This window comes from Sylvia atricapilla, chromosome 16, assembly GCF_009819655.1.
Source record: "Sylvia atricapilla isolate bSylAtr1 chromosome 16, bSylAtr1.pri, whole genome shotgun sequence".
Lineage (NCBI taxonomy): Eukaryota > Metazoa > Chordata > Aves > Passeriformes > Sylviidae > Sylvia > Sylvia atricapilla.
This window is the reverse complement of record NC_089155.1, coordinates 6,169,797-6,197,754: the sequence shown is the minus strand read 5'-3', so window position 1 is coordinate 6,197,754 and position 27,958 is coordinate 6,169,797. Positions and strand designations below refer to the sequence as shown.

The following is a 27,958-nucleotide window of genomic DNA, read 5'->3' as shown; positions in this document are numbered from 1 at the left end:
CGGCAGGGGCCTTCAAGGCTGCTGAAAAGCAGTTAGTGAAAACAACTCTCTTTGCAAAGTACCCCCACCAATAAAAAAAAGCAAAAATTTGAAACAGATAATTAAGAAAAAGCTAAAAAACATCCAGGTGCCGCCAATGAAATTCAGAACTATGCTGTGCTTTAAGACTGCAGTGAATGTGTCAACACGGAAAAAAACCTGGAGATTCCCCTGCAAAAATCCACATGGATGGAGTGAGCAGGTAACTGTTTATTATTGCACATAATCCAGCAGAACAACTGACAGAAAACTCTGGACAGCAGTACACAGATCATAGTAAACAGCTTGCAAAATCTGTGATGAAAGTGTTTTTGTGTGAAGAGTGAAAGGTATCTGCATCTTTGTAAGACCTGAAAAGTATAACACAAAATCCTAGTCAGTTTTGAAAGCATGCAGTTTGAGGTAAATCTGGTATTTTGCATCTAAGGAAATGAAATCCCTAAGGGGCTCTTCTCTCTCTATGTATATATATCCATATCTCAGTGCAATATGGATACAGTTAAATGTCACATAAAAGCAAATCTACCTACTTTTCTCAGAAGGTTACTAAGAGGAAAGCACATTACCGAGTGCATATCACATGCATAAAAAAGAGGGGAGGGAGGGAAGGGAATTACCTTAGCACTGTTGAAAAAGATCCATTTTTTTGTGCTTAGTGATAAATAAAAGCCCCTCAGGTCTCTCAGTGGAAATTGTCTTGGGTGTGAATAAAAGCAACTGGCATATTGAAACCGCAGAGTTGGCAAGTGAATGCCAGCAAATGGAGATAAAACATCACAGGCAGCAGAGCCTGGGGTTTGCAATACATTTATATTTAAGGAAAGAAAAAAAAAAAAAAAAAAAAGAAGCAAATTGCTACTAAACTATGCTCTGTGGAAGTGCAGATGATGCTGCACAGCTTTCTCAGGACTGGTACAGCCACATGGCTTTTAGGAAAGGATCACATTCACTTCTCCCACACTTAGTACCACGTATTTGCTACTGTGGCAATGTTCCTGAGCTGAATAAGGTTAAAAAATAGACTTGGTTCACAAAGAAAAGTACTGAATTATTCTCACTCTCTTATGCCATAACTAGAGTAGATAAATTAGGCAGGTTTTGCCCCGTGTCTCCAGTGAGTGTAAACCCCTGTGTGTCTGCCACTCTGTCTCTGAAACCCTTTCAGATTGACCTTTGAAGCAGACCAGGCATCTGTTTTATTCCTTAACTATCATTTCCCCATTCTTTCCAGTCCAACAAGGTTTTCCCACCCAGTCCTGTGCTGTGGGACTTCACGATACACAGAGGTGCACAACCAACTATAAATAACATCTCTGATTATCTTAAAAAGGGATAGAAAATACACATTGCTCTTAGAAGAAGGAAGAAACATGTCCAAGCACTCAGCCTCACACTAAACTGTAACTTCATCTGTGCCAACTTTCTAAGCTTGCACTGCTAAGGATCAGAGCAGATCATGGTGGAAATATCTCCTTCCAAAGGTCACTCCCTGTGGCAGCTTTGGGAAAATCGGTGCAAGTCGCCCAGGGCTCTCAGCCTCACACACATGAGCAACAGCTACGAGTGCTCCACTGTACTCTGCCATTGCTGGAAGCCTGGCTGCTGCATATTTCTGAGCCCAACACCCAAACACACTGCAGTCACTCACATCTCTGCACCTTTTTTCTTTTAGGAATAAGGTGACCTCTCCCACAGTAGCCACCCTGCATCCTCTGGCTGGAAAGTCTGTTTGTTGGGTGCAATGAGAGGCCAGCACTCCCCTGCAGCCCATGAGGAGGAACCTGCAGGTGTACGGAGGCATTTTCAGCAAGAACCTCCTTTTCACTGTAACTCACAACGTTTTCAGAGAAAAAAAGGGGTAAAGGGACAAATTCAGCACACCCACTGCCTTCCCTATTACAGCAGGAAGCCACCCACTGCAAGACACTTCTGTGCAGAGCATTGCTGGTGGCAGGAGAGCGCTTGGATGGTGCCTGGTCCCAAAAAAGGCCCCATCTCCACCCAGAACACCCCCACAGGCACCAACAGCCTTGGATCCACCAGTCCCTCACACCCCACCCCACGGCCCCATCCCTGGTGCACCGGCCACCATGGGCAGGACTCGGGTCACACTTCAACAAGCCCAACTGCAACTTGCTCCCCCTCTCAGTCCTCCATACATGGAAAATGATGCCAGGTGACAGGGGAAAGGAAACACTTTTTGTTCATCCCTCTGGATGACTTCCAGGCACGGAGAGCAGCGTCGTCCGCCCCGAGCCCCAGCGCGGCTCTCATGAGTCACTCCGGTTGCTGTATTGCTTCATCTCCATGCCATGGATGACAATCTTTGGAAAATCTCTGACACCCAGTCAACCAAGGGAGTTACAAAACACATCAGTGTGCACGCATGAGACCTTCTCACTCATTTTCCTACAGCTACAGATAAATCCCTCATCCCTGGCATGGCAGGACAGTTGATGGCTTTGGTGAGAATAATTTAAGGCAACTGCTATTTTATACGAAGAGGAGACCACAGCACAGAAACCCTGGCTTTTCCTTGGTAGATTGCAGAGGCCAGCCACAGCCTGGGAGGAGGAAACTGAACTGATCTTCAGACACTCATTTAAGGTTGATGCTTGCAGGGCAACCTTGGGATCTCAAGTCCTCCTCTTAGGTGTTTCCAGGTGGCTGAGCTTTAATCCCCGCCAAGGTCTGAGGTCTCCACCAGCAGCAACACCTGTCCCGGACACAGATAAATGGGAAAGTCAAGGGAGAGAAAAACACACGGCCAACACATTACCACAGCTGTCTGCAAGGCTTTCTTCACCTGTACAGGCTGAGACTAAAAACATGAGAGAAAGCAGTGCCCAGCAGAGCAGTTTTGTCCCCCAGGCGATATCCTCACAGGGGCTTAGAGGTGTCTCCTGTGTTACACTCACACGAGGCTCAAGGGTCAGGCTCAGCCCTGATGGCAAATTTGTTTGAAATATTTGAGCCCAAGACAGAAGTCTTGTGCAAGCTCAGGACACTTTCCTCTCTGTAGGAGTAACACAGGCATGAGAAACCTCACAAGATTTTATTGCCACCAAATCCAGATGTAAACCCTTATCCCAATTCAAGTGGAAGACCTGAGCAAGCTCCAGTCTTACAGACATCTTGATTCATATTTATCTTTAGTAAAACAATTATATAACAACGGCTGTAGAACTAGCACTGGTGCAATTAGAGCTGCAGTTTTCACAGTTTCATAGCTTCTGTTGTGTTCTTGCATCTTGCTGGTCTGAGCACCAAGAAATACTACAATGCACAAGTTACCTGGGACAGCCCAGGTAATGCGAAACAGAAAATTGTAAGAGTTTCTTGAAGCATTTGCAGTAAATAAATTTCAAATTTAACATCACACACTCTTGCATGGGAATTTTCACTCCATGAAACATGCTCATGGTTCTGGGAAGGCAAAACTATATGTGGGACTGTATCCCATCAACAAAGTCTGTGTTCTTAAGTTGGAGAAAATTTATGTAATTATGAAATACTCTCATGCAATAATTTTATGACATTTCATGAAAAGTGTGTTAACCTTAAAACATCCAGTGACATCTACAAATTGAGGATAAAAATCTCATTCTGCTTCTTACCTTGTTCAAGAGGCTCATCATGTCAAAAAATGTACAAATAGGATGGCCAGACCAATGTTCAGTAAGATGACCATGCAGATCACAATTGTGTTAGGTCCCTGAAGGAAAAAACCAAAACAAAGTATTACACACCACAGCTCCAGGGGAGGAGACAGCTTGATTCTGCTGTTCAAAAATACCAAAATCACTTCCTCTTAATGCACTGAAATCTGACACTTAACAACCAGCCTGAATTTCAAACTACTGGAATGTTTATCCTATCCTATTCCTACTTCTTCCCTCCAAACTCATTTGGAGGAGGTTAAATCAGGCTTCTTTTGCAGCTAAATTAGATTAAAGGAGACCCTGACAAGCAGAACATGAACTGCTGATCCCATGTCAGGCTGCTCCTCCCAACTCCCTCCTGCATCCACATTGCCTGTGTTTGTAAACTTGCCATTTTTTATATCATAGAATCATAGAATGCTTTGGTTTGGAAGGGGACCTTGAAGATCATCTGTTTCCAAACCCTAACAGATGAGCCCATGTCAGATTGCTGTAATTTCAGACCGAAGTATTTCCAAGCTGTGCTTTTCTAAAGTCACATCGGAATCATTCACGTCCAAAGGGCTGCAAGATGGGACTCAGAGGGCTAATAAAATGTCTGGGTTTCCAGCTGTATTTGCTAAGAGCAAAATTGAGTTTCAGTGACTATATTTTAAACCTGGGAAATTGGCTGGTGATTCAACACCACGGTTCAGCTCATGAGGTGCCCCTACAGCAAAAAAAGTAAATGTAACGAGTAAAAGAGAAACACACTTGAGCTTTTCCTGTTTTTTCCCCCCTCAACTTTCACATCCAAGTTGGCCAGTAATGGGGTGGGAAAAGAAGGTGAGAAAAGTGGATAAAATTAATTGGAAGATGCCTGGTTTTGCACAAATTTTGAAATACGATGTGTCTGAAAACCTATCTGCCCAGGTAAAGAGAGGAGGTGAGAACAGGAGGGTTATGGATGTCAGGCAAAGCATCCGGGCAGGGCAGGCTGGGAAGGCGGCAGGAGAGGGGGATGCCAACACTCTATAGAGGATCATATAGTCCATATGATCCATATGATGCTTAAAAGAGCATTTGGGCACCACTTGGCGCCCACCGCAGCCCCAGGACAGGGGATCTGCATCGCTCTGGGTCCAGACCTCATGGCGAACAATAAATGAAAGGCTCCCCGGGATGCCCCACATCACCTCTTCACACTCCTCCGCCTTCTGCGCTGCCGCCGCCGCCGGGGCCGGGCCGCGCTTGGCCGCCGCCTTGTGCTCTGCGCGGCCCGGGGCCCTGGCCTCGGCCTTCCTGTCTGCGGCCCTGCGCTCCGGGCTGGGCCGCTGCTGCGGCTCCTTGGGGCGAGGCGGCTCGGCCTTGGCCTCCGCCGGAACGGCCGGCTTCTCCTCCCGGCCCTGCGGAGGGCCAGGGGTGCCGGCCCGGCGCTGGGGCTCGCCCCGGGGCTCGGGGGAGGGCGGCTCGTTCTCGGGGAACTGCTCCTCCTCATAGTCCGTGGCGGGGGTGACGGGCGACGTCCGCACGGCGTAGCTGTGGTAGCCCTTGAAGAGCTCGACGTCGGGCTCCCGCGCCATGCGCTGCAGCGGCCCGATCTCCATCTGCTCGGCGGCGCGGCCGCGGCCCCGCGAACCGGGGCGGCCCTCGCCCTCGGAGGGCTCCGGGCTCCCGCCGCCCGCCCGGCCGCCCGAAGGCACGGCCCTGTCCGGCCGCGGGGCCGCCCTGGGCCGCTTGGGCTCGGGAGGGGTGCCGGCGGGGCTGGGGGCCGGGCTGGAGCGGGGCCGCGCCTCCTCCTGCTCGTGGAGCTGCGGGCTCTCGGGCGGCGTGGGCGGCGGCGGGGCGGCCTCGGGCCGCGGCGCCTCCTCCTCCATGTTCACCGCGTGCTCCGCGTTCTCGATGATCTCCTGCAGCAGCTTCCGCTTCTGGTACTCGGGGCCTGCGGAGAGAAGCGCCGGGGTCAGGAGCCGGACGGGGCACGGCAGGGCACACACTGCCACGGCACCCGCGGGGCTCCGGCTGCTCTGCCCCCAGCACCAACGGGTGTGCTGACCACTGCGAAAAACGAGCTCTGCTCTTTTTTTAAAAAAATTGTAAGTTTAATTTAAAAAAATTAGACAATTAGGAGACATAAGAGCAAACGTTCCAGCTGGGGTGCCTCACTAGAAAGCAGACCTGTCCTTTTCAATTACTGTGTTTTAAGGATTTGCTGGTTTATATATTCAATAGATATTAAAACATTCTTTTTTGTTTTAAGTTTCTCCAATAATCTTATTTGATAGATTTATCTGTGAGCGACTCTACTTTGTTGGGTGACATGGGTTTTGGCTGTGTTTATTTTGATAAAACCAGAAATCCAGCAGCCTTTCTGCAGGACCACAAGGTGATGATCCCTTCTCTGTAATTCTTGGCCTGGTCAGTTTCAGACATCACAAAGAAGAAACCCAGTCTTTGCATTATTCACACCATGTCACAATCAGAAAATACATTCATCGCCTTTCTAAACTCTCATTAACAAAACACAATGCAGTACATTTATACATACACTATTCATTCCAATATTTGCAAAAAGCCAACTTTATAATACGCATTTTTAACATCATGGTGCAAGAATCTAGGCTGGAGTCTGGGAGAGGAGATACTGCCAAACCAGACCCTGGTGCCAGGAGGAATTGCCCCTAGGAATTCCCAGAGGCTCCAAGCCTTATTGCAGGCTGTCCAGTTGGGAAGAGCTGAAGGAGTAGGCAGAAGCTGCAGATAAGGTTAAAGAGAACAATGAAAATCTGCAGCCCAGCTTCTTGTGGTCACACAGATGGGTCGTGCTGGGGCTAAGGAGGATACAGCTCCCAATGAACTTTGGGGTTTTTTGTTTGTTTGTTTGTTTGTTTGTTTGTTTAATGCCTGGAAAACTCTTCCATGTGGCTTCCTTGGTGTCAAATGGCATGGTAACTTCACAGGATACACAGGATGACCAGTGTCATTGGGAAAGTCAGAGTCCCCAAATGATCTATGTGCCATCCATTGTAATAGGAAAAACATGTTTCTTATATATGGAACAGGGTTGGAAGTTATACAGCCCTCTTTGTCTGCCCTAAGCTCCACGACAGCAGCAAAATTACCTGGCACCATCACAAGAGGTGGCTCAGGCCTTCAGATTTCATTTTGGCCTCATCTCACACACTGACTTATGACACACTGCTAGCAACACTGCCTCACTTCAATTCTTCACTCATCATTAAATCTTTACTTCTTATTAACCCTACTGCAAATTGCAGCCCAGCCTGGGTCAGGAGAATTCAGACAGAGCCTGAAGATATCGACCAAAATGCATCACTAAAGAACTGGGAATATCTTGTGGAATAACAACCCTCCACAGTGCTCCACATGCAGATACGTGCTGGGAGAGGGGTCCCCACACATCACTGGGATGCTCTTAGCAAGTGAGAACAAGAAGAGCATCACGTTCCTCCTGTGCAGTGTGAGGTCACAGGGCAGCTTTGAAAGCAAAGCACCTGCTCTGGCCTCATTCTGCTGAGCCCCAGTGATGCTGACAAGTGCAGATGTACAGGGCTTGCTCTGTGCTCCTGAACAACACAGATCCTGGAGCCACACTGTCTCTGGCTGTCTTGAGGTCCTTCCCCTCATCTCCTCCATCTCATGGACTGATGCAGACCTGAGTCTGGCTGGGAAATTTGGGTTGGTGTTCCTTTCCCTCTCCTAAGTCAGTGGTATTATTTGCACACCGCTACCTCCTGTCCATGCAGGCAATGCCTCCACTCAGAGAGGCAGTGGGGAGAAGGAGGGCACTGATTTCAGCTGCTCTGCTCTGCCTGCACACTCCTGTCAATCAGCAGGTGACCCATTCAGGGCCATTTATTTCTGGCTGCAAGTGAGTTATTTGGAAGCCATTTCAACAGTTGTTCAGGCTCCTCAAAATAGGCTGCCTGCAGCTCCAGGCTCCTTGCTCTCTCCTGCTGCTTTCTTCTCTTGCTGAATAATTTACAACACAAAAACCCCCAACTGCCTGGAGGGCATGCACTCACCTCCCCACCTTCATCTCCCAGCACATTTTGGCAAGGGTTTTGGCTTACATCCTTCTCTAAGTTACTAGGGATGATACCCTAACTGAAATTCAGGGCTCAACAGTTATTAAGGACATGGGGTTTGCTGAGCAGGATTGCCTGTGCCAGACACAATTTGGTCAATCTGCCAGGAGAGCAGGGAGAAATACAGCTACCAAACACTGCTGGGCTCTCCTGGCTGTGTGAGTAGCAGCTCTCAATCCTAGCAAAATCCAAGGCTGGAATACTGTCTGTTTGTTCCTGGATGGTGCAACCATGCGAGAAGAGATCTATTCTTGTGCACTTTGGGAATTTAGAGGTTTAAAAGAATCACAGAAGAATAACATGCATCAGGAGCTTAGCAGGCCACCAAGAGAGGCCAGGACCCAAGTGAGGCCCTACGTAAGAGCAGCAAGAAGATCCAGCACCTGAAGAGCCAGGAGTGGACATCAGGCTGCCCCAAGTGTTTTACAGAGACTGTTTCAATTGTCTCATTCAATCGCCATGGGTGGAAAAAATAATCTAGCTAGATGTTCAAAACCTCCCCTCAGGAATTCCAGTTTCCTTTGTCTCTGTGCTATAAATACCCCAGTGTGCAAAGGGTGAATGTAGAGCTGTGAGTGGCAGCTGGGGGGCTTATGTGAGGATCAAGCGACGTTTAGCCATAGTTAAATGAAGTGCCACGGGCTGGCTCATGCCCATGCCCGGGTGCTCTGGTGTTTCCCCACTCAAAGCCAGCTCAGTGGGCATTGCTGTGTGCTGGGGAGGAAGAGGCAGCCCTCCAGCACAGCATTTCCCCAGCTCACAGGTGCAGGACAAGGCAAGAGTACAGGGAATTTAGGAAAAACTGTCGGGATGACTCTCCCCAGCCAGGCACAAGCTGTTAGCTGGTCCCATTCCCACTGTGTGCCCTGTGCTGGGGTGTGGTACAGGAGATGCAGGGACACCGAAATCAGAGCAGGGGCAGGTGTCAGTTTTTGCTGAGCACGAGTCAACCTTTGGCTTCTACCCCCAGTTTTACTGCTGTGATAGTCCCTTCTGATCTTGCCTCACGCTCACTCCAGGCAATAAATCCAGATAATAAGAAAGACAGGGTGAAAATGTAGGCACTTGGAATTTTATTTTCTGCTCTGTTATTACTTTCCCTCTCTGTAAAGGAAAGTTTTCCAGGAAGAGCATATCTCTAGCTAACTCAGTCCAGGGGAAAGTAATGGCATTCACAATGCTGCTTCTAATATTACACTTCCCATCCACTAATCCTCAGTGCTTGGTCTAACAGAAGGAACCTCCCAAGTGTTTTCCCAGCCAAATAATTAGCAGTGATGCTAACAAATGAACAGAGAATCAGAGACCTAGTATTTTGTATTAGCTGCTTTCTTATAGGATATTACAGCCCTTAATTAGCAGAGTCTGATTGTTCTGAGGCCCCTCAGGATATGGGTTTGGGAGTCAACGTGCAATATTGTTCCAAGAAAAAGCCACTAGGGATGTATCTACAGAAGAGCTGCAGGTAGTCTCCAGTTTGCTGCCTGTCCTGCCTTGTATTTTGAGGGCTTCACTGTGTAGAAAAACATGAGAAGCTGAGAAACTGGGGGGTTTCCTTCAGGCTATAGTAACAGAGTGAGTAAAACAGTGGTGTAAGGAGGACAGCAAATCAGCCAGGGCAAGGGGCTGGCTGCAGTTGAGCAAAACAGGATTTAGGATAGACAGGAAGGCAACTTGTGGAGTTATTAAATGGGTGAAGCACTTGAACAGACTCCCCACAGAAATTGCAAGCCCCCTCTTGGAAGATGCCTCCGATCCTACCTGGTTGGTAGAAGTCTGGGGAGAGCTCCCTGGCCATCATTCTGGCTATGCCTGATTCGTTGTTGGCTGCCTGAGCTGCCTGCTCAGACCCTTCAGCCTTGGCTTTGGCATGAGCCGTCCTGCAGAGAGAAAAGGGGAGAACAGTAAGCACCGTCTGAGCCAAGCTCACCCCAGCTCACACAGCAAACCCTGGCTGGCACCAAAACTGGATCAGCCCATCTGGCACAACAGCACTCAGAATTTACCCACGTGAGCCAAACCCCTACACTCAGGGAGAGAAGAGCAGATTTTCAACATGGAAGGGACTCAGATGTTCAAGGGTAAGGTGGAAAGGCTGCACACAAGGATCAGGGCAGGTGCATTTGCAAATGTGAGCATGTTCACACGTTGCAGTGAGGCAGCAGGTGCTGCAGAATGGGCTCGTTGCTGTGCTGCTCAGAGGAGTGACCAAGGCATCACACAGTCATTGTTGGTGGCTGAACTCCTCTGTGTGTCACCAGCCCTGAGCTGCTGCACCTTGCCAGAGGCAGTGTGCCCCTGCTCAGTGCACAAGATGGGTTTTCCCCGAAATTTCTCTCTTGTAGCTCTCCAGCAAACAACATGCCCTGTCCATTACTCGCTGCAGCCTGACAGGCTGATCTCACCACAGCAATTGCCTCCCTCTCAGCTTGGCTCTCTGAGTCCTCCCTGCTCCTTCCCAGCACATCTCCTCCTTGCTCCACAGGGCTACAGGCTACGGGAGTTATTTTACTGGCCGGCTGTCATATTCCTCACATGCCTCATGCTCAGGGCCCTGTGATCTTCTTGCTAAAAGCAGGACTGGCTTTACAGCCCAGCTGCTCCCAGTCTGGGAAGGAGCTGACTTCAAACAGCACCGTTGCACCTTAAAAATAAGGATGGGTGAAGCACAGTATGTTCAGCTGCTTTGCTGCACTCAGGTCTTACCGAGAGCTGCCTTCCCCATGCACTCACTGTCCTATTTTCCAAGGCTCCCCTTATTTCCAGTTTCACGTACAAATCCACATATTTTTGTGTGATAAGCAGTCATCATTCCTCAAACACTAATTCACCCCAAATTACAACCATTAATGGGGTCTTAGGGTATCTGATGTGCCTTTTCCAGATGCAGGTTGGTATCTGGTCATGTTTTAGGACAAAAAAGGAGGAAGGATGCAGTTCTCATTCCTGCAGTGAAAACGCTCCAGAGGAATTTTTGGACCGTTAGTAATGAAATAAGGATTCATTCCTTTCCACTAAATTGGGAGGCATTAGGCAGAAAAGAAGCTGAAGTCTGAATACTCAACAGGTGCAATGAAAACATGATAGAAATGCTGTTCTGAGACCCTTACAAGGGAGAAGGTACACACAAATGCCATTCTGAGTTAGCTGCAGGGAAGGAACTAAAAGTAGGGCATCAATCCCAACTGACACAGGCAACAGTGTGACTGGACAGGGGGCCAAAAACACTGTTGAGGGCCTTGTGATAGAGGGTGCAGAGCTGCTGTGGCTCAGCCTGTCCCTCCCTGGGATGACATCCCACTCTGCTGGAGCCATGAATCACCTCCCTGCCCACACTCACATGTTATCTCCCTGCCTTCTCTGCAGGCTGAGCTGCCTGGGATTGCAGTCATTCTTGGTCTTTTTCTCCAAAATTTTTACAGCTCCTGAAAAACTCAGAGACACTATGAGGCGGAAAACAGCATTTTTAGGCTGCTGCTTGCAAGCAGGGGGTCTGAGCCAGTTCTGAACAGAGAAAGCACCTCCTTTTTTGGTAGCATATAATCAGCGTGATTAATTCCACTATAATCTGGCAGGGGCCAAGGGGGATGTGTGTGCTCTCCATGCCTGGGGGATCAGAGTGGGCTGGGTGTGCTGTGCCTGGGGCACACAGCCTGCCTGGCGCCGGCCCCAGGGAAGAGGCTTGTGAAGGGAGGATCCAGCTCTTCATCCTGGCAGGACCTGCCTTTGTCCTGCTGCTCCTGGAGGATAAGATTCACCATAGAGTGATAAAATTCTCCCTTACAGTTGCTCTCTGAGCCAGGCAGATGCTATCCTGACCAATTCCCAGCTACACAATCAGCCAGCTGGCCCCAGCTGGGGGAGCCCCAGGCAGCTCCTGGTAAATGCTTTCCTCAAAGTAGCTCCCAAAGAAGTAGTCTGGAAATGCACTAGATGTGGGGTCTGCTGTCACTAGTAAGGACAGAGCTGGACATGTCACCAAGTGGGTGCAGACAGCTCCTGCATCCTCAACTCTCTCCCACACCTGGGGACAACACAAGAGAACAGCCTGGGAATGCTGGAGGTTGAGGTAGCTCCCAGTTATGCTTTTCTTCTGCTGGAGTTTTGCTTTCCTCCTGAGAAGCTGCTGGATGCTATTTGACTGCAGTTCCTGCAGATGGAGAGATGGCATGACCAAGAGACTCCAGCCTGGGTTGCAGAGGCTGCAGTGAGGATGCTGTGGGTGATGGGGAGCTGAGCCATCACTGTGAGACACCAGGGCCCCAAGGGCAGCAGGGCTCTACAATGAGGGGTGTGAGGGCAGGGACACTCTGGGGCAGCTCCCAGGCTGCACACATGGAATGGTGACAAGAAGCTGAGCAGCACAACTTTGGCATCCTGCACTGCCCCATGGCAGCTCTCACTCTGTGGGACACAGGTGGTCTCTGCTCCTGTCCCCCTGCTTGCAAAGTCATCCAGAGGTGTTTGATTTGGGAGGATTATGGTCAACACAGCTGCACTTTCAAATGTGGCACCTCCAGCAGACCACACATCAGCCCTGTTGGCATCCCAGGAGAGCACTGCTCTCCCAGGCAGCAGCCTGGCCCCAGCAGGGAACATTTAGCTTTCAGACACACGGCATGGTGTCTTAAGTTCACCCTCCCTGGTTGAGCTGCACATCCCCAGGCACCAAGGGATACAGTGCTGCTCTCAGCCCTCCAAAAAACCCACGCCGAGGGTTTAGTAGCACTGTGACAAAGCCCAGCCTAAAGGAAAGAGTCCAGCCATAACAATAACATTTAACTGGCCTCGAGTATCCCTGAATTTATTATTCATCCACGTGGCTGGCAGAGCCTGGGAGCTCAGCACAGAGGAAAACTTGGCCCTGGCAGCAAAGTGGGAGACAAAGGCCAGCCTCTCTGGAAGAGCCCAGTGCATGCAGCACAACAGCCTGTCCCATGCCACGGCCTGGGGTCTGCCAGCAGCAGGAGCTAAGGAAAGAAAAAGCCCAGGCGGGTTTGAGGGTGTCAGGAAGGTGATTGTAAAACCTCAGGAGGGAAATGTGCAAGAGGAAAAATGCCTTCCAAGCTTAAGATCTTCTCAAAAAGCAGAATGAGCTTTCGCAAAGAGGAAATGCCAGCCTTGATAAATCTGATGCTATTCAGGCACACTTCAATCAGGGCCACACTTTTTTATTTACTGCTGTTGTGTTGTCAGCTCCCAGTAACTCTGCAGTAAACAGCCCCTGCAAAAACCAGCAGAGGAGAAAGTCTGGAGATAGAGGAGCTCAGTGGGAAGCCAAAGCACAGACCCAGGGGCTTTAGAGCAGCCAGCAGCAGAATCCAAAAGACCCTTTTCAAGGCAGCACTGGAAGAAGAGCCACGAACAATAAACACATCCAACTAGAGGAAATAAAGACAAGGAGGGACCTTTACAAACCCACACCCGTGCTCCCGGTCCCAAAAGGCAGCGCTGCCAGGATGAGCACTTCCCAACTGCACCCTGAGCCATCTCCCTGCGCTGTTATAAATAGCTCCAGCGAATTCTTTGCAAGGAGGAGCAGCAGCCCGGAGCCGAGCTGAGGGCAGGCATGTGGGCAATGTCTGCAGCCCCCGTCCCAGCCCTGCTGCCACTGCCTCCTGGCTGGATCACAGCGGCTGCTAATGCTCTAATCGTTTTTGTACTAGTGCAGGACAGAGCAGCACTCCTGTCCTTCCTGGCCATCTCCCAGAAACACTGCCTGAATCATTCCTCCAGCTGCTGCCGAAATCCCCCGTGGACACACGAGCTGCAGCTGAGCACTGTGCTAACAGGTGAGGCCCAGCCCGAGCCAGCACGCCCGTCTCTTTGGACAGGTTATGTGGTTTTGCACATCCACATTGGATTAGACTGCAAATGAAATTGGAATTAGCAGGGAATGCTGCAAATACCAGACAGGGCTGGGGTGCCTGAAGATGCAGCAATGACCTTGCGGCTAGAAATAGGGGAAGAGTTCAGCTCTCTGCCCTCACATTTGCTTATTGGGGAATGTCAGACCTGTCCAGCACTGTCCTTCCTTCTCCCATTGATTCAGCAAACCCTGAGCAAGGACCAACTGAACACCCCTGCAACCCAACCCATTCTATGATTCTTGCCATCCTTGGTATTAGGAGCTGTCTAGAAGACCATTAAGCAAAAGTAATTCATGAGTCAGTTCCAGGAAGAGTCTTCTGTTGAACGCTCCTCTCCTGGAAACTGGCTTTTCCACTCCCAGCCAAATCCCTGCTCCTGCATCCAGCAGAAATCATTTTGTCCTTCTGAAGAAACTTAAAATAATTGTTTGTCTTGGCAGGGATGTTTGCAGCACTCAGAAGGGATCAAGGGAAAGCTGAAGAAGTTTTTTTGTTAATGGCAACACAGTCCCTTCTGAGCTCACATTGTGAAGGGCAAGAGGACATGGACCTGACCAGCACACACCTGAGATGGGGCTGGGACTGGATGACATTTAACGATCTCTTCCAGAATTCTATGATTCTACATCCTGACTAGGACAGAACTTTCTGGCTTCTTCACCTGACACACTGTCTTCATACTTGTGCCACCTCTCTAGCTGCAGCATCCCTTTCTTCCTGCTCAGTCCCAATCCATTTCCTTTGTGTCTCTCCCTCTGCCTCCACAGGCACACAGATACCAGCAAAACTCGGCTACTCTCATTTGCCTGTAACCAGCCCACGGGACTGAATATCCCTCTTCAGTCCACCTCTCATGCCACTTTCCCTGCCCTCAAACTCACCTGTCCCATCCCATGGGTGTCCTGCCCTGACAGACAGCTGTACCATTCTTGTTCCTTTTGCTCTTTTTGCTCCATCACTCACATGCATGCACCCACTCCACTTCCACTCTGACACCTCTGAGGTTCATGAGCCTTTGCTGCTTTATAATACAGACTCTGCACCTGCAAGGTGTGATCTAAATTGTGAAATAAGCATAAATCAATGTAATTTGCATCCTAAAGGAAACACCTCCAAACTACTGAAGCAGAAAGCCAAAAAGAGGAACCATCCTGACCTTGCAGAGCAGCTCATGAGGTGCCCCAGGCTTTCCCCTCTCAGTGCCAGCACTTACACAGGAGTGGTAGCACTTTTTACATGCCCAGGCTACTTGGCTGGATAAATCAGACCTTTTCTCCTTTCCTGCAAAGAAAAGGTATGACCAGGCCGTTCAGCCCAGAGAAAAGCATCCTTTTCTGAGCAGTGCTTTAGGAGCACAGGCCTGGCAGAACTCCCTGCCACCTAACGAGCTCAGCCTTTATGATTAGTTGGTGAATTTTTAAAATACCGAAATGTTATCCTTAGCTCTAAATAGCTCTGAGCCACTTGCATCTTTCACTGAGGGATACTTCCCCTTGGAACAGTTAAAGTGATATTAATCTTTCAGCAGACGGATCTGCAGCTGTCTTCAATAGGATGACAACCTACTCACCCCAGCCCCACGTACAGGAGGATCTGCTCCATCAGTCTCTGCCAGCCCGAGGGCCCCAGGAGCTGAGTGGGACTGGGTGGCCAGAGGTCACCTGGGCCTGGCTGTGCCAGCCTGCATGGGAGCCCACGGGCTGTGAGGAGCTCATGGGGCTGGCACAGCCCACAGCTGCTCTCTGTTTCCCCCACAGCCCCAGGATGCAGCCAGCAGCTGCCCAGAGCCAGCTCCAAAAGGAGTGGAGCAAGTCAGAGCCTGCTGGCTCCAAGGGCTGCTGGCACCTGGATGACACCACGGCCCAGGGACACTGCACCATGGGCAGGACAGACAGCTCCTGGTCCTGCTGGAGCCTGTCCTGCCAGCACAGCCAGGCTGGGAGCAGCCTGTCAGAGCATCCATTTTTGGGAAAAGGGGGATTTGCAGCTGCCAAGCTGGATCCTCTCCTTCTACCCCTGGTTTTCAGGGTTATTCTGCTGCTCCAGGTGCAGATTGAGGGGAGCCCCGAGGAGCAGGAGCAGATCCCTCAGAGTAGCACAGCCTTGGGGCTATTCCCAAACGCCAGTGATTTATTCCAGCTTCCAGGACATCATTACCATAGGGGCTCAGCAAATGCCCCAGAGACCCTGATTTAATTAGGTGCTATTGCAAGATGAAAGAGCTGGCTTATCCCACCGACTCGTGCATCAAAACATCTTTACAGAACATATGCAACCAGGGTCCTTCAGCCCTTCCATCCCCTGTGTGCTCCTGCCTCCCTGCCTGTACCAGCACTGAGCAAACAGGGGCTGCTCCCTGCCCTGCCCCTGGAATTCCACTTCCCAGAAAGACCAGGGATGCAGCAGACATTTGTTTTGAGGGAACCTGCCTGACCCAGGAGCTCCTGCCCAGCCCCAGGCTCTGCCAAACAAACAGCATCTATAAGAGGAGTGTGTTTTACCAGATTGTCAGATCCACTAGCATTTAAATCAGTGTGTTTTCACTCTTAAGATTATTGGTTTTTTCAACCAAAAGTTTTATCAACTTCTAATTCAAATGTTTTTCAGATTTCAGCAATCCAAACCAAAAGAGTGAGGAACTGCTGCACCTGTTTTGTGGGTTTTTTTCCCCAGTCAAGAAAAGTGGATTTTTTTTTTTTTAATTTTTTTTTTTTTTTTTTTTTTTTTTTTAGGAAATGAAGGCATATTTCTTAAAATAGCGCAATTGTCCCAAACTCCAATTACTTATCAAAACTTAAAATAGGAGCCTTTTTCTCCCAGTCCTGTAGGTCTCTTGAGTTGATGTTCACAAATCTAAGATCCAGAAAAAAGAAGAGAGGGAGCTGGGAGCTGGAAGGGCACCCAGCCCACAACTCATGCTTCAGTGCCTGCAGCTCCCACGCACCTGCACCCAGGGCTACCAGGCAGATGGGACACCAGGTCCCTGCCACTGAAGAATCATCAGGCTTTACAAGAGCAAAATGAAAAAACTTGGACTGAGAAAGCCAAAGGGCTCTGGCTCAGCACCAGGATAAGCTGAAAAAATGCCCCACCTCCAGGAGAAGGGAGGGTTTCTGCATCACAGCCTTTCCATTTAAATTGGACGTTTTACTGAAATATTATTTCTTTTTCAAGATAAGGCTATTTCACATTCCATTGAAATGATGATAACCTCTGAGCAAAGCATGATTGAATTCAATGATTTCAAAGCCCAGCTGATTCCAAGCATTTGGATGGGAGTCAGAGCCCTCTTGTTCCATGCAGCAGCAGATCAATTGAATGAGATGCTATCATTTTCCACAGTCATTTTTGCAGATTAAAGTCACACTTCATTTTTCCCTTTCTGTGTTTGTAAGCTGTTGAGATAAGAATTTCCCAGAAAGTCGGAATGAACAGCCCATTAATTCCACTTTCCCTGCCTGGCTGGCTATCTGAATTGTACCCATCCCTAGGGCTGATATCCTGCCATCCCCATCTCTGCCGCTCTTGAGGGGATCCCTGCGAGACAGAGCCTCACTTGCCTCACCCCTGATAACCCAGGAAGCCCTGGAGAAAGTTGTGTGCTGTCCAGCAGATGCCTTCTCCTTGGAGCTACTCAAAGTGCATGTTCCCTCTTACCCTAATAAGGCATGAAAGTGCCTGAGGAAATTCATGTGAGGTGGGTGGAAAACAGATAAAGCCGTGCACCTCCTCCAGAGTCAGAGCACATCCCGTGTAAGGAGCACGGTGGGCCAAAAATGTGTCAGTGCTGGAACTGCAGCCAGCCTGGATGAGGCTGCTCTGGGAGAGGGCTGGAAGAAGGGGGTGAAGGCATCACACCATCACTCACCCAATGACACTGAATCCCTCCAGCCCACAAGGCCTCACACACAGCCGCCTTTTGTGGGGGGACACACTGCGGGTGTCCCACAGCCGGGGTGGGTGTCTGATTCTGGCTCTGGATCCCAGCACTGGGGCTTGCTGTCCCCATGGCCACACTGGACCAGGAGCAGAGAAGAGCTCAGCCAAGCTCTACAGCCCTTTGCCTACATAGCTCCAGTGGATGGGTGGAAAGAGGATTAGGCAGAGGTTTGAAAACAGCAATATCTCTGCAGAGCTGGACACTGCTGTGCCACACAGAAAGTGGGAGAGTCCCAGCCCTGGGCTTCGGCTGGTGCAGAAACAGATGCCAGCAACTGCGTTTCTATTTACCAAGGGTGATGAAACAGGATTATCCTCTTTACAAACACACCAAGCTCTGTGAGAAACATCTTTACTGGGACAGCAGGACTGAGGAGCGTCCCCTCAATGCTGTGTCTTGGCACTCAGCTATAGCAGGGAGCCATGTGCACACTGACTCTCTGAACCCTGTCCTTGGAAGCAGCAAGATGCACATTCCCATTATGGGGGCTGTGAGGCAGCCAGAATTCCTGGAGCAGCCAGAATACCCAGCTATCACTGTGCTCAGCTCAGGCCACTCCACTGCCTCCAGGTGTGGTTGTATCTTGCTAGGAGTGACCCTTCCACTGCACCCCATGGGGAGGTGAGGGGTAGTCCTTGCCCCCCTGCATCTGCATGCACTTGTCATTTAAGGCCCATGAGAGCTCAGGCCGTGACATCTGTGATCTTTGGTGTCTGACCAGACAGCTGCAGAAATGCTGCTCCCAGCTGCTGTGTCCCTCCCTGGCAAATAGCAGCCAAGAACCCACCCGGGGCTGGGAAAAGCTCTGGCATCTCCTGCCTCCTGCTGCCTCCTAAATATGCACCCATCCATCACACTGGGAGGTGTGGAGTCCTGGAGCAGAGACTGTGAGGCTGGGAGGGCACAGGAGGATCAGCTGCTCCCTCCTGTCCTGGCAGGGGCTGTCCTGAGCCATGGCTGCTGCTGCTGCTGCTGCTGCTCACAGGGTGGCCGTGAGCATCCTGCCCTCCTCTGGCTTTCAACCTAAAGGTCTGGGAATGTGCTGAACTCCTGAGGTGTCTAATGCCTGTGCCTCTGGTTAAAAGCACATTTTTAAAAAAATCTTTTTGCTTTTTCAGAGCAAACTCCAAGTCTGATTCAACAGACCTAAAACCCCAGGTCTGAAATCTGGCCTCAGGGGAAGCTGAGCTGAGCTGTCAGCCCCAGGAGCACCAAGGCCACTGTGGCCACCAACCCAGCGCTGCACTGGGCACAAACCATGCCTCACCAAAGAGGTGCCTCACCAAAGAGGTTGCCCACTTTCCCCACCAGCAGCTTAAAACCCCCAAGAGCAGTGGGGAGAAGGGCAGAGCTGTGCCAAATAAAGCATCTTCCCAGTGGGAGCGTGCAGCCGAGCCCCAGCGGCGTGGGCTGCCCCAACCCCGGCTCTCAGCTGTCACCCTTGGGCCACGCTGATAAAGCCCTGCTCTGCCTGCCCTTATTTAGTCAGGAGCCTCTGCTGACTCCAGCGATTTTGGGACGTCATTTGCACCACACAGCCGCGTTCCCCAAGGAGACGCTCGCTGCTGCCCGGCCACGCAGCCTGGAAATGCTGAGCACAGGGAGACAGCGGCCACGCTGCTGGGAATGCAGCCAGGCAGAAGAGGCTTGGAAAGTGATACAGGAGCTGTCAAGTGCTCTTGTTATTTGAAGGGAGAGCTGAGATTTGCCCCAAACAAAGTCATGGGTACGGAGAGAAAATCAACTTAGGCTTCAAAACCAGGCGGCAGCTCACACTGTGAGCAATGCCCATGTGTTGGTGGTGGGGAAGCCACATCAGTGTAATGCCTGGCACTGGAGCTCTGTTGTGCTTCCACAGTGTCCAGGCCCACCCTAATGAGCAAACCCCACTGAATGAGGAATTGATGCCCCACACTTCAGAACACAATCTAGAAATTCCTACAGATATCTACTGATATGGCATTAAAACAAAAATAAATCCAAAATGTGTTCACTCGTAGTTGTACTCTGCAGGTATAAACCACACAGGGGCACAGGGCCACCACACGAGGACAAACTGGTGAAGCACAGCAGCCATTGTAGCCTCAAATATCTTGCTTTCCTGTTATCCCATGACATCCAGCAGATGTATCTGAGGTGTTCCTGCCAGGATGTGTGCCCTTGAATGGATCTCGGACCTTGGCCAGACCCGTGCCTTGCAGGACACATGGCCAAGTCCCTCCATTGATTTTGGTCCAAGTCACTGGGAAGCACAACCACATGCAGAAGCAGACCATGTCAGATACTGCTTCAATGGGACAGAGGTGGGATTTGCAGCATTTACACTCATTTTGTCCTTAAAAAGCACCAGAGGGAAGGAAAACCCCTGTAAAAGCTGCCCAGTTACTGAGCACACGGGTTTCAAAAAATCAAAGGTTCCCCCTGCAGACAGTCCTGCCCTTCCTCTTACTTTATTTTACTCTATTTTCATCTGTTCTGAAGAGATGAAAGCTGACCATTTTCATGCTGCTTCTCCCTGTATTCTGTGGGACCATCCTCCCCATCTGACAGGCTGGTCCCCAAGCACAAGGAGCATCAAGTACCCGGGATACAAAGCTGTACCCTATTCTGTACCAGCCCATGTGCCCAGAAAGCTGCAGGGCAGCTGTTCCACACCTCAGCATGGCTTTGAACCAGCTCACTCATGGCCTGGTGGCAGTTATCCCCTCCTCACAGTCCTCCAGCCAGTTTGTCTACTTCAGCTCCCAGGAGGTGAAGCCCCAGCTGTGATCCCAGGCTCTCCCTGTGCTTCCCATCCACCCCAAGCTTTTTTCAAAGGACTCCCCAGTCAGGATGGAGGGTGGGAAAAGGGAGGTTGGAGGGACACAGCAGGTGCCTTCACCTGCACTGCAGGAGCAGCCATGGGAGCAGACAGGAGTCCCTTGGGATCACAGCAGGACAAGTCCTGGAGCACCAGCACTATAGGGCAGGGCTAAGCAACACATGGTGTGTGTTAAAGGTTTTAACCCCACATCCATCTCTGGCTGCCCCTGGGCAGGAGTAAAGCTGTGTCTGCCAGCTGCCACAGAGGCTGCATTCCAAGATGACTTTTCTCCTGAGTAAGAGCTGCCTGGGCAAGGATTCACACTCCAGCTTCCATCAGCTCCATCCCTCTAGCTGATCCCCAGAGCTGCTGAAAGATGTGCCCAGGGTTTTCACCCAACATCCAAGCAGCACCAATGGGCTTTGCATGGGGTGAAGGTGGCTGACCTGGATGGGCTGCTCAAGCCAGCATGGCCCCATGCCAAATGATTTCCATTGAAATAATGAAAACCAGAGCTGTTCTCTCAGCTGACACTGAGATGATGTCCTCAGCTTCTTGCACAACTGGGAAAGCAGCTGGATTGCCACGCCAGGAGGATTGAGGAGGGAGCTGAGGAGGCCAGGGCAGCGCTGCTGGGGCGGCAGAGGCAGTGGGACAGGCAGTAGCTGGCTCTGCCCACAGCCCTGGCTGGAACACCCAAAGTGAAACAGCAGGTGGGACAGGAGCTGTGAAGCAGCCTGGTGCCTCAGACACTCCTGGAGCAGAGCATGGGACAGGGGAGGTTTGGTGACTGGCCTGCCCATCATCCCTGGCTGTCACTGCTCTCCTGCCCAAAGCTCACAGACAGGGCACCCCTCAGTGCTGCTGACAGCCCCTGGCTGTGCACCCCAGAGCTCAGCACGTGCCTGGGATTCCTGTGGTGCAACTGGCCCAGGCAGCTTCCAGTGCTTGGGCTTGTTTTCCTCAGAATTTCTATCCCTGAAGAGCCTTTTATGGTGCAAAAGGGAGAAATCTGGCCTTCTCCTGGCATTTCACCCCCACACAGCAGGAGGCTGGAGGTTACAGCAGTTTAGTTCTGCAAGGGGCTCCCCCGAGTGCCACAAGAAAATGAAACTCAAACATCCATGTACAGATGTGCAGAGGTAGCTGGGAATTTGCACAGCCCACCTGCTGTGTCCTGATAATTAGTGCCTAGTAATAATCTTACACACAGAAATGTCACCTCTTCCCCCAGGAAAGGAGGGGTGTAGCCTCAAAGGCATTATTTTGGATAGGAGAGACACACCTCCATCTGAGAAGAAATATAAATGCTCCATCTAGAAAGCTCCACCTCACATTGCCCCCAGGCAATGCTAATGCTAATGATAGTGCAGCCCTTCTGCATAAACTGTAATAACCCATTTTCACAATCTGCCTGCAATTACTCTGCCCTGGGTGTGGAAACTGAGGCAAGGTTCAAGGCCAAAGCAAAATTTGGTGGCAGAGCTGGGGTTTAAACTAAGGACCTTCTCCAGGAAAAATTATGTAGATTTACTCTCTACCCCAAATGTGAGGTGAAAGGAGGAGGGAGGAGAGCACGAGTCAGATTTACAAAAGGCATCAGGTAGAGAGAGCAGCTCTGCCCTGAGCAAGTACACCAGGAATAAACACTGGTGGAAACGCTGAGTTATAGTTTACAGGACAGGCAGCCTGAATTCCCCTCTCCCAGAGGGTCCAGCTCAGCTGGAAGCTGTGCTGCAGGAACAGGACTGGGGTTCCACACTGCCAGTGAGCACAACAATCCCTTCCCTGCCCAGCAGCCACACCACTGCAGGGTGTGCTGGCTGAGGACTCCCTGGAGGAAACCAGCTTCCACATCTTATTTCCTCCAGCTCCAAGGTTTCCTTAATAGGAAATTATTCCCTGCACTGGGGAGGGATGCAGTCCTTCGCCAGGGCAGCGGGCACATTCCTGACTGAAAACACTGCAGAGCCGCTTTTGATCCAAAGTGTAAATAGTGTATAATAAAAAGAGGTTTGTGTAAACCAGCCAAGCTCTCGGGGAGCAGTGTTTGCAGCTCCAGCCTCCTTATTCACGCCACGGCCACACGCTTTTCTCGGGCACGGCAAAGCCGGTGTCGGGCTGAGCCTGCCCTGCCAGAAGGATCCAGGGCCCCACGCCACCCCAGCCTGTTATTTTTATCCTAGCTGGCCCTGCATGCAGCTTCACTTGCAATCCTGCTGGGTTTTCTTCACCAGTCCCTGAGGCAACTGCGTTTTGTTAAAAAAAAATCAATCATGCTCCCCACGAAAGTTTGGAGAAGAAATGGATGCCAGGAGAGTAAAGTGGGGGGTTCTCCAAGGAGTGGAATGTGGTTTGGGTATAGGTGTCCTCCTCGTTTATTTCCCCCCTCTGCTTGATAATGAAAAAAATGAAAATTAAACAGGAATTAAAAGGAGTGAGACAGAACAGCCATGGAGTCACAGCCAGTGCCTTGCAGCTGAGCAAAGCTTGTGCAGGGTGAGGTTTTCTTGGTGAGGTCAGGTGAAACCTCAAGGACTGTTATAACCACTTTTCCCTCAGGAAGAGGAGCGAAGGCTTCAACCCTGTCTCCTGATCTCTGTTCTCTGCCAGGCTGGCTCTGAGACTGGCAGGAATGCTGCAGGAGGAGTGTGCTGCCAACACAGCTCAGACACAGGCAGGGATGTGTACTGGAGGAGGAGAATTTCCCCTGCCCTTTCCAGGCAGACCCTGAAGCCACTCTTATTTCCTCCTCCTCCATCCCAGGGGGGACAGTGGAGCAATTTCACTCAGCTGCTAAAATTGACAACCTTAATGCATCCCACAAACTTCCCCCAGAGCCACACTGGGGACTACAGGGCCAAACTGTGTTCTGCTGCAGCCCCAGTTTGTCTGGGACACATCTGGCTGCTCGTGAGCCTGTTGGATTTATCACCATCAAACCCTCTGTGTCTCCTGCTGCCCCATCAATGCCCAGTGACTCTGACAGCCTAGCACCACCAGGATGCCTCCCACCCTGCTGAGTGCCAGGGCTGGAAACAATTCCTGCTGTCCAGCACCTTCCTTCTGCACCAGGGCTGCAGGGGGGCAGGAGAGGGATGAGAAAAAGAACAGCTCCCGAACACATGGGATGGGGACCGTCCCCACGGGAACCTGCGTGCGGAGCTCCGAGCACCCACCTGGATGCCGCAATCTCTGACTTCTGCCGGGCGATGGCCGCGGCCCTCTGAGCCCCCTCCACGCTCCTGTCCACCTTCTGCCGGATCTTGGCGCTCTTGAGGGGCAGCACACGCTTCTTCATGCCCTTGACCAGCACGTTGTGGCGGTACTTGCCCTCCTCCTTCTTGCCGTCGGGCAGCGTGGTGCAGCCGTAGCCGTGCCGCAGGTTGTCCAGCCACTCGCCCTCGTACTTGAGGCCGCTGGAGCGCTCGCTGACGCCGAAACCGGCGCGTTTGTCGTTCTTCCACTCGCCCATGTAGGTCTCCGTGGTGGTGGCGTCGATGTCGGACTCGAAAGGGGTGTACTCCTCGCCCTCGGCGCCCTCGCCCAGGCTGACAGTGGAGGTGGCGTCGCTGGCGGCCGAGCTGATCCCGCTCTCGCTCTTGAGGAAGCTGACGCGGCTCTTCTGGCTGGCCAGGGACGACTTGGACTCGGACTTCTTCAGCTTGCCGAGCAGGGAGCCCCTGCGGAAGAGCCCCCCTTTCTTGGCCTTGGCGGCCTCAGCGTCCGCGTAGAGGCTGAGGGCGAAGCCGCCGCGGGTGATGGTGGGCGACAGCGGCAGGCTCTCGGCGTTGGCGGCCGGCGGCTCCTGCTGCGGCAGGGTGCCATTGCTGTGCTCGCTGCGCAGGGACGACAGCGAGGTGCGCAGCGGGGAGCGCACCACGGAGGCCATGCCGTAGGGCACGCTCTGGCGCACGCCGTAGCCGTGCCGCATCCCGTTGGTGAACTGGCCCTGGTACGTGCCTGCGGGAGACAAGACAGCGGACAGCGTCAAAAAACCAGCCCCGGCCCGCGGACAGCGAAGGGAGGGGAGTGCGGTGTCACACTGACCCCAACTCCACCCGCACGCTGAAGCATCGGTGCCTAGGGAGCAGAGGACACCAGCCCAAAAGCCTCTGCTGGCAGGTGACAGCTCGCTACAAAAGGACTGAGGCACCAGGGGACACTACGCGAACCCAAAGCCACTCACTGCACAGGACCTGCATTTTCATCCAGAGAAGGGAGCGGGAGGCAGCCCCCAGGGATGGAGTCTGGGCTGTGCAGAGGGTGGCAGCAGCCCCAGCGGGCGTGTGAGCTGCAGTGGCACATCTCTGCTTGGTTTGGTGACAGTACTTTCAGCCTGTTCTGCAGTCTGTCACTTGCAGGCTGCCAGGACCAGCTCTAGACCCCTGAGTCAGGATCCCACATGTCCACTGACTGCCCTGGTACCTGAAGCCACATATCCTTGTGGCTGACATAGTTTCTCTGAGTTCCCAAGATTAGATTAAGGCTTGTGCCACACTGCACAAAGCAGGAGACAGGCAAAAAAGGGAGGAGAGAAGCAGCTCTGTGTGGGGTTCCTTCAGCTCTGCCCCATAAAGCACCACCCCACCACACTCCTCCAGACCCAGCTCAAGAGGGCAGACAGTGTCATATGATGGGAGACACAGAAAGGATCGTGCTCACCATGGCCAAGGGTGCAGCTTGAGTACAGGAACCTGCTAAGAACCAGCAGGACTTTGGCAGTGACACCTTGAAGGACTGGGACACTGCTCCTCTCCAGACCCCCTGATCCCAAAGGTGAGCACATTTGCAGGCTCCAGCAGAGTGGAGACCCCCACTCTGATATTTCTCACCAGGATGCCAAGAGACTTAAATTAGCTGCATCAGAGGACCCACAAGAAGAGCTCCTGGGAAGGGCAGGGGACTGGTGGGGCAGCAGGCAGCATTCAGCCACAGCACCCACCACACCAGCACAGGGAAGGTCAGAGCATCCCTGAGCCCTGGGGATTGGGATGGGCCATCTTCCCAGTCTGGCTCCCATCAGTCTATAGATACAGTTGCCTCAGAAACCAGCAAACCACTCAAAACAAAGGCAGCATTCCGCTCTGCTCCTGTCATTACAGGACCTGGAATGGGCCACTCCAGACCAGCAGCCTGTGGAACAGAGGCTGCCAGCAGCTCCCTCAGCCTGGGGCACAAATACCTTTGGAATGGCCACTCTATTCCTTTACTCTCACAGGTGCTGCTTCCTGTAAGTGAAGGGTCAGCCGTGCTGGGGGTATTTTCACACACATCTGTCCCAAACCTGGTTTGCAAAAAGCAGTGATCTACCAGAAAACAGATGATTTTGTGAGAGCAGGAATTTCCACAGTCCTGGGGAGGCTCAGCCAGGGCTGGGCTGAGATGGAAGGGGGGGACCCATCTTTAAGGCATTAATCTCCCCCCTCAGACACTATTACTGAGCCCAGGGATGACCCTGTCCCCCAAGGAGCAAATCCAGTTCCTTCTTTGGCGATCGTGGGAGTGCATATTTTACAGTCTCCCAGGCCACTTCTGCAGCATAATCTCTCCTCCCAAGCTTCAGGTTTCGTTGAAATCCTCTTTGGACCTGCCTGTGGAGTGTTAACTTACAGTGCTGAGGGCCAGGAAAGACAAGAAGTGCCCGAGTGAGCAGCAGCTGCTGTCCTGGGTGAGCTGCCCCCAGCCAGCCCCTGCCCACCCTGTGACACAGGGGATTATGGGGTCCCTGTAAACAGTTGGTCTCCCCTACAAACATGTAGGGGTTCAGGTAGTACATGGCATCTGCAAACTGCAGCTGCCAGAGCATGGGGCCATTTTCCATTTTCTTGGGTGAGTTTGAAGCCCTTCTGGGGAAAAATAAGGAAAAATCAGCACGGGTTTGGGCACGAGTCAGGAGTCAAGGACCATCACTGGAGACCTGGGCACGTTCCTCACCATGCTCCCAAATCCTTCTCCATAAAATGGTGATGAGTCTCCTCAGTGCAAAGTGAAGTTATAGAGACCCCCCCAGTGCCCCCATGTCCCTCCCCGGTGAGGTCAGTGCTCCATCCCACCCGCCCAGCCAGCGAGCAGGGCTGACACATGATCAGGGTGACATTGGAGACCTTCTCCTGGGATGGGAACAACTTCACACGTATCAGGCTGCAGCTGGTAATGCCGCCATGTTAATTCCCTGGAAAAGGAGCTCTGGAAAAGTCTTGCAGGTTAAAGGGGGTTCAGCCACTCCTCAGGGGTCAGGTCAGAGCAGCTGCTGCACTCCAGCAAATCCCAGCCTCCTCTGTCCCCCTCAACAGCTCCAGAGCCAGCTGGGTGGGAAAAGCCACGTGGCACAATGGGCCTCCAGGGAGCAGGGATGGAGTGCCACCCTCAACACAGGGTTCAACACCAGCTCTGCAGGCTGCTCTCTGCTCCCTGATTTCAGCACAAGCAATGTCCCTGTGAGCAGAGCTGCCAACCCCACCTGGTGAACGGAGGGCACTGGCACTGTGCTGCCCACGGCTGCCCAGCCAATGCAGGGGTGAGCAGGCACTGCCATGTCCCTGTCATGCTGCCGTTCCCTGCCCAGCTGGGGCTCTGTGCCAGGGCAGGGCCATAAAGCAGCCCTGGAGTGGAGCCAGAGGCTGCAGGGAGGGGCTGCAGGCGCCGGCACCGTGCGTCAGGGCACGCAAGGTTTGTGCAGAGCCAAGCCCTGCCTCACCAACACGGCCCACTGCAGTCACTCCAACAGAAAATGGGGCTGTGCAAAACCTCTCTGCAGCAGGGCTGCATGTCCCCAAGCCACCACTACACCTCAGAACCAGCACAGCCTGGGCAGGGGGGACAGGCAGCACACGGAGCTGTCAGCCAGGCTGCCACGAGCTCACACACGTCTGAGGCTCTGCAAAAAATAATTAAAAAGCAGTGGATGTGGAACAAATAAATCCCTCTTTAGGATAGGGAGCCTGCTTCTCTGCCTCCCCAGCCCTGGTGATTCATCAGGGCCATGGGAGAGAGACACCTCATCTCATCAGGGTGTGATTAGTGGGGGACAGGGGCCCAATAGTCCTTTATTGGCTGCAATTTTTGTCCTAATGACAAAAGCCTATTGGCTCCTCTGCAACCCCTAGGAATACAATTCATCACCTCTCCACACTCCTAACCAAAAGCAGGTGATGCTGCCTGGGTAACTTCATAGGATGGGAAGGATTAAATTGTGGGATCAGTGGAAATGACATCCCTGCAGCCTTCACCTCCAAATGCTCCAAAGGGGAAGCACCGTCTGCTTCAGCCCAGAAGGACGGGATGGTGCATTCAAAGCAAAAGCTTCAGCTCCCAGTGCCCTCCAGTCCAGCAGCAAGATCCTATCACTAGCAGTGACACACTTCCCCTTCCCAGCCTGTGTCAAGGCTCCCATATAATTAGTGATGAATGTAAATAATACAAACAACCATGTAAATAATGCAAACAGCTCAAATCACACCCCTGCCCTACAGTCCCCTGCTGTCACCCAGATCCTGCGATGACAGGCAGGTTAGAACTCAGGGTAAGTGGCCAGAGACATTTAAATGATGCAC

At 51.8% G+C, this 27,958-nt stretch overlaps 1 protein-coding gene across 1 annotated transcript in view; it reads right to left on the bottom strand.

Annotated features, from left to right (window-relative positions):
• Positions 1-231: 231 nt before the first annotated feature.
• The window catches only part of JPH2 (junctophilin 2), a 31,980-nt gene continuing 4,253 nt past the window's right edge, over positions 232-27,958 (bottom strand). Inside the window, exons 2-6 of the mRNA XM_066330637.1 lie at positions 23,582-24,365; positions 9,551-9,669; positions 4,877-5,622; positions 3,657-3,754; positions 232-2,755 (exon numbers count right to left, since the gene is read on the bottom strand). Of these exons, the coding sequence (XP_066186734.1) occupies positions 3,674-3,754; positions 4,877-5,622; positions 9,551-9,669; positions 23,582-24,365 (1,730 nt within the window). The 3' untranslated portion in view covers positions 232-2,755; positions 3,657-3,673. The remainder of the gene's footprint in view (positions 2,756-3,656; positions 3,755-4,876; positions 5,623-9,550; positions 9,670-23,581; positions 24,366-27,958) is intronic.